This window comes from Excalfactoria chinensis, chromosome 1 (assembly GCF_039878825.1).
Source record: "Excalfactoria chinensis isolate bCotChi1 chromosome 1, bCotChi1.hap2, whole genome shotgun sequence".
Lineage (NCBI taxonomy): Eukaryota > Metazoa > Chordata > Aves > Galliformes > Phasianidae > Excalfactoria > Excalfactoria chinensis.
The window spans coordinates 173685798-173699023 of NC_092825.1; the positions used below are offsets into that span (position 1 = coordinate 173685798).

Consider the following 13226-nt stretch of genomic DNA (forward strand, 5'->3'; position numbering starts at 1 on the left):
AGTGCCTTGACTTTCCACCTTGATTTCCTTCAGGTAAAGCTGATCTGACTTAAACCCGTTGCAGGCTTGGCAAAGCTCTCTGCTTTACGGACCTGCTGCCACCAGCAGTGCCTTCTAACAGCCATGGAAAACAGAGGAGGTGCAGCCTCCTATGACCTCCTATGGTCAGCAAGGTCTGACTGCTTTGCTTAGTACACTGGGAGAACTGTTTGCAAGCTCCTTTCTTCTTAGGGACTGAATATATTCATGCTGGAAAAGTGAAGAAAGACACGTGTTTATACATTTATTATATACAATATTAAGGCACAAGTTTAAACAGCAAAGAACTGGAAATCTTTGGCTGACCAACAGTATCAATATTTGCTGTGGGTGACTCGTAACGCTGCTCGTTTACCCACCTATGTACAAACGACCCTCCAGCTGTACAACACTGTACACCAACTCCTCTACACGACCAACAACAAGAAAAGGATGACAGTATTTTACAAGGAGTTACCAACATTGCCTGGAAGCAACAACACCGTTTCCCAAGACGCCATTCAGTTCCAGGAGCCGGGAAACCCAGCAGGAAGGCAGCAGTTCTCCGTGCAAACTGTTCAAGGTTGGGCTGTGGGGCAGTATTGGCTGTGAGCACACCTTTGGATGGCACGCCTAGCTGCCTGTCTCTACAGAAGTCATTAAGCATTTCCATCCGAAGCAATAATACAGACAGTAATGACACGCTTTGGGACTCTCAAACAGCCAGCTATCCTTATTTCTTGGAGCAAAGTGATGGCGTGTTTACTGTCATTTTCCTGCTATCCCTTCCCTTTGCCATCCTCCTGGCCCAGTCCCAGCTGGGCAGCGCCGGCACATGTGGAGTTGGGAGGTGCCCACCTGCAGCCAGCCACTGCCATACGCAGGCCTGGCCTTTCCTTACGACATTTAAATTAACTTTAGAGGAAAAATAGAATTATTTCACAAGGCATATATTAAGCGGCACAGCATCTTCAAAGGGCTTTTACACATTGGGTTTTGCAAAGCTGCTAATACTCGAAACACACAGCTCTCCTGACAGCACAACCTACCTAGCACTGCTGCGTTTAACAAGTGCAAAAACCAGAAGGAAGGCAACACGGACACATCTGACCACATACACACACACACACACATAAGTGCATGGACTCAGCATAGCAATTTTGTTTTACAATGAAGGTATCTCTCAGCTGTGGGGCTCCAGAACCTGTAGCCTTTGGGGTTGCAAGGACTTCAGTTTGCAGCAAAAGCAGAGGGTGCAGTGCCTGATTGTTCTCCCAATGTTTCCCTCCTGCTGATGCCCACAGGAGGGAGGGGAGAGCCTCGAGCCAGTCCTGCACACACACAGCCACAGGAGCACCCATTGCTTTTCCACTCTACACAACTTGGCATAAAATCCCACCACCCTTTTCCCAAAGCTAAATTCTTCCTGATGCCATCAGGGTACACATGGAGCTTTGGGAAGAGAAAAGCCAATAGAAAAATATCCTGGAGAGGAAAACTTCTCTACCAGCTTTTGCAATACAGGAAGCAGAAGGTATGTTATGAGTAACACTGCTGTGAGCTGGATGTCTTACAGACAGGTGCCACCTCTTACAGAAACCAAGGGCTTAGCTAAAAATGTGAAGCACTTTGTCTGGGTGGAGCAGGCTGAAAAGGGCCCACAGCTCAGCACAAAACAGGTGATGCTCATGCACTGCTTTGCAGTTAAACCTTCCAGGCTCAGTCCTGAACTTCTTAATGCAGAATCCCACATCAACCTGAATGGCAGGGCTGTTTGCTCAGGGAATGTGAGACTGAAAATAAGGAACTGTTCTGTCCTGTCTGCAGACACTGCACAGTAAGAGGTATCTTCTGACCTCATGTGCAAACTTGGCTTAGTTCACTGAAATAACTGCAGAAGGCATCAGTGGTTTCTGTTTTCTTCCCATCTCTCCAATGTAAACAACCCCAAAGAGTTCCTTGGGCTACACCCTGTTATAGTTTTGTGCTCAGATTCTCACCTGCTGAAATCTATGTGTTGCATATGGCTCTGAGATGGGGCAGTAGAAGATGCACCGATGCACCTCACCTCTTCCATCTCTGCCCTGCACAGCCCTGTGGTGGAGCTGGCTGCATCCTCCCCTGACTTTCCTTCCTGAAACATTAACAATGGTACAAGAGGGGTTGGTTCAGCAGGGTAATCTCCCTCCTTCACATTCATCCTCTGTGGAAATTTCAATGAACAACTGCTCCTATCAAAAACCAGGAGTCTCAGCAGGCTCAGAGTTCGCAAGACACAAACATCTGCACTGTAATCCAGCTCCAAGAGTAATACGTGTCCAGCCAGGCAAAGGCACCTGATCTGCATGTCAGGAAAACCACACCACACCACTTCAAATGAATGCTTACAAGAACCTGCCATGTACATCCACATACCAAGAATTCACTAAAATCCAGCAGTGAATATTTTTGAGAAAGGAATCAATACTGAGGAAGATGCAAGTTTTCCCAATTATTGCCAGAAGCTCCACTGGCCTTAGAAGAGCCTGGATTTAGCTCTTGTCAGCAGCAAAACAGAAGAGCCCCGTGCACCCAGTCTGTAACCCAGCTACCTTCCTTCTCCACCTGAAAAAGCAGTTTCCTCTTTCCTCAATGACCACCTTCTTGGGCCACCTTCGGTTTTCAAAGTCCCCTTCCACTAAGAAAGTCCCAAACATTCATCTCATCTCTCCCCTTGGGTTCTCTTTATCTCTCGCCTGGTCCCAAGTCTCTGCATAGCAGACTCAAGCTTCAATTCAGGCACAAACTTTCTCCTTCCTTCTTCAAATTCTCAGAGTCAGTTTTTAAGGTTGGCACACCGATGATGTCCTCGGACATGGATGTATGCCCACGAAAGCCCAGACACCATCCTCTGCTCAGATGAGGACTTCCATCATGTCTGTGTCTGGAAATTCAGGCTTGTGGAGCAAGCTGCTCACCCTGCCTTTGCTGTCAGGCAGCTTTCCGTGGCTGGAGTTCTCTGCAGTGGAAACAAAGCAAAGTCAGTTTTCAGCTCAAATCCAGTAACAGATTGTTTGAAGGAAATACAAAACCTTTCTTTAGTTCTTTTGCAAGGGAGAGGTACAGCTGCGTGGCCTAAAGACTGAAAGCCAACTGGAGGGCTCGAGTCCGTAAGCCTGAATTCCCTGCGCAAAGAAGGCCGCAGTAACCCAAAGTTTCAAGCAGGCAGAGGTATGCAGCCTTACCAGTGACACATAGGAAGTTTCTAGGGGGAGATTTGCTTTTGAAAGTAGTAAAAAGTATAGGAAAGTTTTACTTTTTAACTATAGATTTCTTTTAAAAACCATGTGGTGCTTTCACCAACCATGGTTTAGCCATTGGTTTTTATCCTCAGCGGCACGAATGATGACATCTGTCACCCTGGTGTATCCTGGGGAACAAGCTAACAAGTCATGGGGAACTGGCACTTCACTGCATGGCCCTGCTGCCCCGAGCTGTGCTGCCAGCACTCACCCAGCTTCTCCCCGGCTGGCCGTGCCCCCGGAGGCCGTGGTACCGGGCTGTGTGTCGGGGTGGTGCCCAGCCGACCGCGGCCGGGGAAGGAGGCGGTGGCGGGCCAGAAGAGCTCAGTGCTTTTGTCCGTCTGGGTGCTGCTGTCCTTGCTGCCTGTCTTCGCATGGGAGGCTGTTGGTGCCGGCAGGGGTGCACACGACAAGGAGGGCAAAGGCGGAGGCAGTGCAGGGCCCGGCGGGTGCTCATGATGCTCCTTCCCCAGGAGCAGCCCTGAAAACACACCAAGCTCAGCCACATCCAGCTCATGGTACTGCCCTATACTCATCCCAGAGCTACATCCTCCCTTCTGCACAGCTGTCCCTGTGGTGCCCTGGGGCAGGCACACACACCTTTACACTCCCATTCCATGTGGCACCAAATTCATGATAAGACTAGAGGTAATGGCCTATAGTTGTGTCAGGGAGGTTCAGGTGGGGTATGAGGAAACATTCTCAGAGTGGTGAGGCAGTGGCACAGGGAGGTGGTGCAGTCACCATCTATGGAGGTGTTCAAGAACTGTGGAGATGTGGCACTGAGGGACGTGGTGAGAGGGCACGGGGGGGTTGGCTGGGGTTGGACATGGTGATCTTAGAGGTTTTTTCCAACCTTAACGATTCTATGAGTCTCTAGCCAAAGCTTAACCAAAACCACAGCTCACCTATGCTTCCCTTCCAGATCTTCTCCTCTTTCTTCTCCTCATTGATCTGGTTGCTGGTGAGTGAGGTCTGGCGTGAGTGCGTGCCCGCAGCGGCGGCAATGGAGGGCACGGAGCGAGCGGGTCGTAGGCTGGCGCTGTCGGCTTTGCCGGGATCCTTCCGTGAGCGCTGCTGAAGGACCTTGATCATGGCATCCTTCTCGATTATTTTTGCGTGGAGATTCTTTATTCTGCCAAAATACAAATGTTGTGTTTACAGGGATGGAAAACAAGTTTATATGGGCAGCAATCTGCAGCCGAAGGTAGCAGGACTGGTCCCCAGGTACATACCCTGCTGCTCTGTCATCTCTGCTTTTATGTGACCCGGATAGGGAAGCTTCCTGCAGGGCTTATAAGGGATAACTATGTAGCCTGAAACAAGGAGCGTTTCTGGCTATTAACCCCAAACGGTTTATTTTGCAAGATTAGATGAACTCACCTATTGCTGCGGCTTTACCAACACAGGGGGAGCAATGAGAGCAATATCCTGACTGTGCTGTGGATTGCTACCTCCACTGAAATAACACAAAAACACAAGCAGCGTTCCCCTACTGCTGCCAAATCCGGAATCCCTCGCTTGGCAGAATGCCACACGGAGGGGTTTGCTTCGGCACTATCTGAATGAAAAACCTGAGTTAACCTCATAATTCAGGTCTGTTGGCAGCTGGAGGAAAGATTTGTTGCTGAAGTGATGGAAGGAGTTCCCTTCGGTGCCTGCAGCAGCTGGGCTGGGCTCCTGGATCCCCACTAAGCCCTGCAGAAACCATCTGTCTGTGGTGTGCAGAGCTGGGACCCCAAGGACCATAGAAAAAGTTGTCAGAGAATTCCCTCCAGGAATTATTAACAACAAATCATACTGTATCTTTGCTGATGTTCAACATACGGTCAAATCAACTACGCTCTGTGAAGCAGTGAAAGCTGAAACTTACACATACAAGGGAGACAGACAGTAAGATGCCTTCAGTTTTCAGAGTCAGATGTCTAATTTGCAATGAAAACACAAGATCCTAATCTGTCCTTCATGAAGCCATTGGCAAAGCTCCACTGCTTCACTCGAAGCAGGGTTAGTTTGCATGTGCGAGTGGAAAAGAGAAACCAAATCCAGCAGAAACGATCATCTGCACTTTCCACAAGCAACACAAACATATACTGTTTTATAGCATTGTCTGCAGACTTGTCATGTTGTGGGGAAGACAAAGACGAAGGACAGATTTCAAGTGATTTTTCATTAAAAACCCACAGACATCCCAAGCACTCCCAAGGGATCTTTACTCGTCAGCAGACCGCTTTCATCCAAAGAACAGCCTGAATGACAAGTGCAGCCCCATTTATCTGCACAGCCACATCTCCACCGGTGTGCTGAAAATGGAGAAGTACCTTTGAATGTTACCTGTGTTCAGAAAAGTGTATATTATACCGTCTACTGGTGGTAAATAGATATACTTAGGGGTGTTTCGGGGGGATGGCTAAATTTTGCAGGCTTGTTGCTAAATGCCATATGAAGGCCACCCAACACGGACGTGCACAGCTGTGTGTACCCAGAAAGAGCAACAAGCAGGCAAATAAGGAGAGCAGATGCTCTACTTGCTGATTATGTAGGAGTGGGATTACAACTTCAGCTTTTACAGCGAGATGCTCTTGTTTCCAGAGGGGGATTTTCACTGAGATTAAGCAAGCATTTAGCTTCCTTGCGTGCCAACCTACTTTTAGTATTGGTTGGCTTTTCAAGAAGGTCAGTTTGGGTGCAAAGCTTTGGTGCAAGTAGAGTTATCTAACAGCAGTGAGGAACCAAAGGGCATCCTGATCCCCCTTCCCAACACCCCACCCAAGGGGAGGAGCCCGGTGTGGTGATCCCATTCCCAGCCCCACAGCATGGCAGCCCCTTACGTGTACTCCATGTCCTGGCAGCGCCGGTTGGCCTGCACGATCTCCTCCTCCTCCTGCCAGCCCCGTGCCTCCAGCGTGCTCTCACCGTAGCTGCCATTGTGTGAGTGGCTGGGGGCTGAGGTGTCCCTGGCAAAGTGATGGGACACAGTCAGTCGGGCCCTGTGGTCCATGAGGATGGGTTTTGCAAATGAGGTTGGTGCTTGCAAAAAAACAAACCCTAAATCTCATGTTTGAGGAGTAATGATTGACTGTTACATTGGATGGCTGTTGGTTGTCTTGCTGTGGTGTACTCTCAGATGTGGGTAAGTCACTAATGGTGTTAATAACTGGGACCAATGCTGAAATCACAGTTGAACCCTGTGAGGTTAACGGCCATCCTGGAGGATGGGGTGAGACATCAAAAGGACTGACTCATCCAGCAGGGAAACACTCCCAAAGTCACCAAGGCTGCACCATGAATGAGAAGCAAAACTGCACACTTAGGAAGGTGAAAAACAGCAGAGGAAATGCTGTCCAGACTGAAACACAAAAGGAATGTATCATCCTGAGATTAGCACACAGCCATATTCAACAAGGCAAATCTTATCTTAGGATGTATACAGGGGATTTGGCTCTAAAGAAACTGGGGTGAGACATTAATTATCTTGGCCCATCATTGCTGGAGACTTTGCTGCAACACATGGTGCACTTTGGGGCACCACACTTCGACACAGACAAACTGGAGACTACCCAAACAAAAGCAGTGGGAATGGGAAGGGGCTCCTACACGACGTGTGAGGGATGGCTGGAGGAAGCAGGTTTAGTTCAGGCCAGGAAGATACACCAGGGGATGTGTGTCTTCCAACATTTATAAGGCTGTTTTAACGCTGCCAGTGACCTGTTATTCATCACGCACACCTGAGAAGGACAAGAATAAATTGAGGCAATCTGCAGCCAAGAGGTTTAGTTTAGATGTTAGGAGAACCGCTTTAATTTGAAGCTTAATGGAGCAGTGAAACAGGGGACTTAGGCCACAACGCTTCCCTTGTTATAGGTTTTAATGAGGTTATAGAAACGGCAGCAGAACGTGGGCTGGGTGCAGCTGATACCAGCAGCTCCAGCTGTGTGCTGTGCATAACCTGTGAAGAACCTTATCTGTGCTATGTAACTTGGAATCCTGAGCTTGGCTTGAGCTTGGTGCCTGAGTCTGGTAAACTTCTAGACAGGCCAAACGGGTAAGTTCTGTCTTTAACCAAATGTTGTACTTAATAGGTGACACCTCACTGAGAGATGTTTAGCTCTGTTGGAGAAACAGCATGGAAAGGCAATGCAAAATCCAGCCTTGAAGAAATACCCATTCCTTATTCCTCCCCAACACTTGCTGCTACAAATGGAGCTGCCCGCTCACAGCAACACCATCTCACCTCTCTGTTGCAGCCGTGGCTGCAGCATTCATGGCAAAGTGCCTAATGGTGCTCTCCTCCAGGTACTTCTGCTCCCACTTGGTCATGTCAGCTTCCAGGGCCAGGATCCTCTCCTCCTTCTCCCGTACCAGCTCCATCAGTGCTGGTGCATTGTGCTCAGGGAGGCTGCTCGGCTGAAAGCTGCCCTGCCTCTGCCGGAGCAAACAGCCACAGGTTATAGAACCACAGGATATCCCGAGTTGGAAGGGACCCATAAGGATCATCAAGTCCAATTCCCAGCTGCGCACAGCACCATTCCAACAGGACAGGACCACCACCTGATAAGCCCAGGAGCTACCAGCCCTTATTCTCCATATAGACAGCTCAGCCTTGCATTAGCCCCAGCACTACAGGGTCTGTGTTGAGCCACCTGCACGGGGAAGGGAAATCTTGCTCCTCATTGGGTTGCAGGAGGCTGGGCAGGCTGCCAGATCCCTCGATGCACAGGGATTTTGTGGGATGCACCAAGCCAAGAGAAAAGGTAGGGGAAAAAAAAGCAATAATGCTTTGAAAGATGTTCTTCTTGCCTGCCTTTGCTGGCACATCCCAGTGTAACAGTCCCTGGAGATGCTCTGTGAGGGCAGCAGGTGATTTTCCACCCACATGGGCAAAAGATCTCCAGAGGCTGTGAGGTGGTTCCCACAGGAGGCAGACATGCAGCCATGGATGTGAAAGAGCACAGGCTCTTTGGATTTACACTGACCTATGCAGGTTTATCTTGCTCTGTTACAGGCACTTAATTACAGCACCCAAGCTGCAAGTAAAGCTGCCCTGAGATCCTTGGTGGACATGGGGCAGAAAAGAAGGCTCTGGGGAGACATCACTGAGGCCTTCCAGTACTTGAGAGGAGCTTATAAACGGGAGTGGGACTGACTTTTTACATGGTTTTATAGTGGTAGGACAAGGGGAGATGGCTTGAAACTAAAAGAGGGGAAATATAAGCTAGATGTTAGGAAAAAAAGTCTGTATTCAGAGGGTGATGAGCCAAAGAAGCAGAGGCACTTCATCCCTGGAGATGCTCAAGGCCAGGTTGGATGGGCCCTGGGCAGCCTGAGCTGGTGGGGGGCAACCAGCCCATGGCAGGGGGTTGGAATTAGATGAGCTTTAAGGCGTGTTCCAACCCAAACCATTCTATGATTCAATGATAAGATCCAGCTCAGAGGCTGAGTGGGATGAGCCCTTACTGGGAGGACAGACACAAAGCTCTGTCAGAAGCCAGTATAAATAAATGGTGAGTTTTTTTAATAAAAAAAGCAATTTGTTACAGTTCACGGTGCACAATATTATGCTAAGGGGGAAATCATGTTCACTTCTTCCTTCTAGACATTTATCCCCTGGTTACAGGAAAGAAGAGATAGCAAGGCAGGACTGCAGCTTTTGGCTTTGGTGCAGTAATGACATGTTTGGAAGATACTTTCTGGAATAGCGCAGTAGGGAGTAACCCTTAGGAGCAACTGCAAACCAGCCGGTGCACTCAGACCTTGTCAGACCCCCGGCAGGAAGGCAATGTTTTGGAAGCACAGTTCTGGCCTGTAAAATAGAGCCCTGGGGTGCTTCACTCCCAGTCAAAACATCTGCCAGCCCTGCATGCTCAGCCTGCAAGGCTCAGTCAGAAAGAGTCTTTTTTTGGTCTTGGTTCTAACATCAGCAACAATGATGAGATGCTGTTTGGACTCGTTTGGGTCAAGGAGCAGAACAGACTCTTGCTCGCTGCCTCCTTGTGTGCCACATCTCCTCTGCTGGCTGGTGAGAAGAGGAGTGAAAAGCTCTTTTCATCTGTGACGATAAGCAATTTCAGTAGATGTAACTGCTCAGAGAGACAGCTCTGAGTGAAAACATTGGGGCACCGTGTTTTGTTGCAGTGCTTTGTCTTATAAAACAAAAAGTATAAGAACTAATAGTAAAAAATATCCCAAAGTCTCCCCATCAATACTGATGAGAGATGTGAAGCAAAATAATCTTGCTCCTTCAAATCCCTTAAAGAGGACTGCTGTGGGCATGTGGGAGCTATGGCAACCTAAAACGCAGTTGCTAATTGCAGTTCCAAATAAAAAAACCCACGAAGAAAGCAACTTACAGAGGAATTTTTCTGGCAAAATCATAAGCACAGACAGAGCTCCCACAGCAAGGACTCGGGTGGGAGTCCATTCCAGTTACCTAATCTATCCATTTACCCTTCTAACACAGCTAACGAAGCGTTTTCTAGTTCCAGTTTTACCTTCACTTAAATGTATTTTTCTCAAATGATCTTTCCACCAGCATCAGCACGTTATATCACCAAGTGATTTGTTTTTTAAGCCAGAGACGAGGAGGCTAAGAAGCAATTGAGAAGAGCTACTGGAATACAATTGGAAGATTCTGCGAAAACCCAGAGGATGTCTCTATTATCTGTTTGCAAACCCCCCAAGAAAAGGTTGTTGTAACAGATGCGTTTCTTGACAGATATAGGAGCGAGCCCTTCAGGAGTTAGAGCAGCATCAGCCTTGCTTATGTTACTGTCTTTTTCCTCAGGCAGAGGTTTGATTCATGTTGTACATCTGCTTGCTCTGCACTAAAGCCAGTACCCACCTATTGGACACTTGGTGCTGGTTGTGAACTGGAAATCCTCCCTGCAACCTCCTCGTGCTTTTTTTTCCCCCTTTTCACAGATGATAACTGTGCCTGGGGACTTGGGAATGGGGGAGAAAGTAAGATCCCAGGGTACCCACTCAGAGGAGTAACTGTGCATAAGATACAAGCCACCTCCAGCAGCCCCACAGCAGAGCTCAGCAATCACCCATTGGAAACCAGGGGCTCAAATGGAAAGCCTAGCGGGCAATCCCAGCCCTAAAGCAAGGTGACTCTCAGGAGCACCGTGAGAAGGTTCTGTGCTGAGCCCCACACAGGCTATCCTATCCCTGCCTCACCTGCTGCATGCGCAGTGAGTCCAGCTCCCGCTCCAGGCGTGTGCGCAGCCGCCGCTCCATCTGCTCCCTCTTCTCACAGGCAGCCTGAAGTTGTGTCAGTGCCTGCTGTAGCTTCTCCACCTTCTCCACATAGGCTTGCTTCCTACGCAGCTGCAGGGACAACAGAAACATACGATCATTAAGGTTGGTAAAGACCTCTAGGATCACCATGTCCAGCCATCAACCCATCCCCACCGTGCCCACTCACCACATCCCTCAGTGCCACATCTCCATGTTTCTTGAACACCTCCAGGGATGACTCCACCACCTCCCTGGGAAGAGCATTCTTTCCTGATATCCAACCTGAACCCAGACTGGAGGAACCACAGATTGGTTTGGGGTGGAAGGGACCTTCAAAGATCACCTAGCCCAAGGCCCTGCCACGGGCAGTGATAGCTCTCAATAGATCAGGCTGCTCAAAGGCTCTTCCAACTATGAACATCTCCAGGGATGGGGCATCCATGGCTTCTCTGGGCAACCTGTTCCAGCCTCTAGAAGTGTTGGTTCTCCTGTTCTCCCACAGCTTTCTGTCATGAATTTTGTCCCCAGTACTGAAAGTTTTGCAGGATTGTAGCTTCAAACTTGATTTAAACCTCTCATTGACGCCGGTGAACTACTAGATATCTAAGAGACTGGCGGTACTCAGGGTTCACACACTTATGCATGAGTGCTCCTTTGTGTATGTGAGTGAGGCCAAGCACGTTTGCTGCCTTAGCAATCAATTTTGTTAGAGATATGCAACAAGACAGTTCCCACATTCATAAACTTATAGGAAAGTTCTTGAGCCAAATCTGTCTGCAGATTTGTAAGAAATATTTTATTCATGTGCACTTAAGAATCAAAGTACAATGTGTTGTCATTGAAGTTAATGGGCTTGCTAGTTGAGTACACATCTGTGAGGGAGGAAGGTTGTAATTAGAAACCCATGATTCTAAACTCCGCTGCCTTCCAGAGTCACAGACTCACAAAAAGTGGCTGGAAGTCACCTCAGCAGGCACCAGTCCATCCACCTGCTGCCACGTAGGATCAACTCAACCTAAATCAAAGGCTGGAGAGCTAGGCGGAGAGGAACCTGATGAACCTCAACAAGAGGAAGTGTACAGTCCTACACCCAGGGAGGAATAACCACATGTATCAGTAGAGGTTAGGAGCTGACCTGATAGAGAGAAGTTCTGCAGAGAAGGTCTTGGGTGCCCTGGTGGACCATAGGCTGACCATGAGCCAGCAGCATGCCTTTGTAGCCAAGAAGGCCAATGGGATCCTGGGCTTCATCAAAAGAAGCGCAGTCAGCAGGTTGAGGGAGGTGATCCACCCCCTCTACTCTGCCCTGGTGAGGCCACGGTGGGGGTACTGTGCCCAGTTCTGGGCTCCCCAGTTCAAGAAAGAGAACTGCTAAACAGAGCCCAGTAGAAGGCCACAAAATTGAAGAGGGGTCTGGAACATCTCTCTTATGAGGACAAGAGGCTGAGAACACTGAGTCTGTTCAGCCTGGAGAAGCCTGAGAGTGAATCTTATCAATGCTTATAAATAAAGGGCAGGAATCAAATGGATAGTCCTGGGCTCTTTTCAGCGAGGCCAGGCTCTTTTCTGTGGTGCTCAGTGATAGGACAAGGAACACTGGGCACAAACGGGAACACAGGAAGTTCCATACAACTATGGGGAAGAACTTCTTTACTGTGAGTGTGACAGAGCATTGGAACAGGCTGCCCAGAGACACTGGGGAGTCTCCTGCGGAGATACTCAAGACCCACCTGGATGCCTACCTGAGCATCCTGCTGTAGCAAACCTGCTTTAGCAGGGGGCTGGACTTGATGATCTCCAGAGGTCCCTTCCAACCCCTACAACTCTGTGATTCTACGAAAACCTGGTGGACAGACTTATAATCTGTTTGCAAACCTCCCAGGAACAGAGACACTATAACCTTCCCCTGCAAACTACTTCATGACCTATTTTCTTTTGCTGCTTGAAAACTTTTACCCTAATGCCTAATCCGGCTTCCTCTTTTGCAATTTAAGCAAATTACTTCTTGTTCTGCTTCCAAAGTGTGATCTACTAGAGCAAGAAGCATTTAATGAAACAATTCACGTATTCACAAGATCAGCAAACTTGTCTGAATGCTGCCCTTGTCCCAGTGGTTAGGCAAATAAAGATGAAGAAGAGCTAAGGCCAAAAGGGGCTGATCCAAACCTTGTCTCCGTGAAGCAAAAAAGTCTGAGTAGAAACCAGTGGGTCTTATAGAAAACCATCTGCTCTGGGGACTAAACTGGTTTGAGTTACAGAATAGCGACAGGGAAAAATCTACAGATTTGAGTTAAAGACTGTAAGAGATGGAGGATTCGCTGACTCGCTACGTAGGTTGTTTCCATGTTAATGTCTCTCTTTCCTTCTGGCCTGATTTGCTCTGCTTTAGCTCCCCAATACTGCATCTTATTATTTCGTCTTATATTAAAAAGCAATGTTTAATCTGGCTGACAGCAATCTCTTCTTAATCTTCATGCGTACAGACTCAAGCTCAGCCATCTCTTAACTTTAATTGTTCACAGCAAAGAACATCTTCTGGGCTTCAAATAAATTCTACGGCTCTTTCCTGACCCCTCTCCAATTATTCAGTCGTTTCTCTGACACAATTCCAGCAGCAGTGTCTAACTGACATGTGGTGATAATACCACCTACATACTTTTGAATTAAATCCTTCTACCAGCAAGCACT

At 48.3% G+C, this 13226-nt stretch overlaps 1 protein-coding gene across 2 annotated transcripts in view; it reads right to left on the reverse strand.

The window, feature by feature from the left end:
* Positions 1-259: 259 nt before the first annotated feature.
* Positions 260-13226, reverse strand: part of AMOTL1 (angiomotin like 1) — a 50255-nt gene continuing 37288 nt past the window's right edge. For both annotated transcript variants that reach the window (XM_072326790.1, XM_072326791.1), the window contains 6 exons: positions 10479-10628; positions 7534-7724; positions 6131-6256; positions 4208-4434; positions 3511-3780; positions 260-3016 (listed from right to left, as the gene is read on the reverse strand). In XM_072326790.1, the coding sequence (XP_072182891.1) occupies positions 2913-3016; positions 3511-3780; positions 4208-4434; positions 6131-6256; positions 7534-7724; positions 10479-10628 (1068 nt within the window). In that variant the 3' untranslated portion in view covers positions 260-2912. The remainder of the gene's footprint in view (positions 3017-3510; positions 3781-4207; positions 4435-6130; positions 6257-7533; positions 7725-10478; positions 10629-13226) is intronic.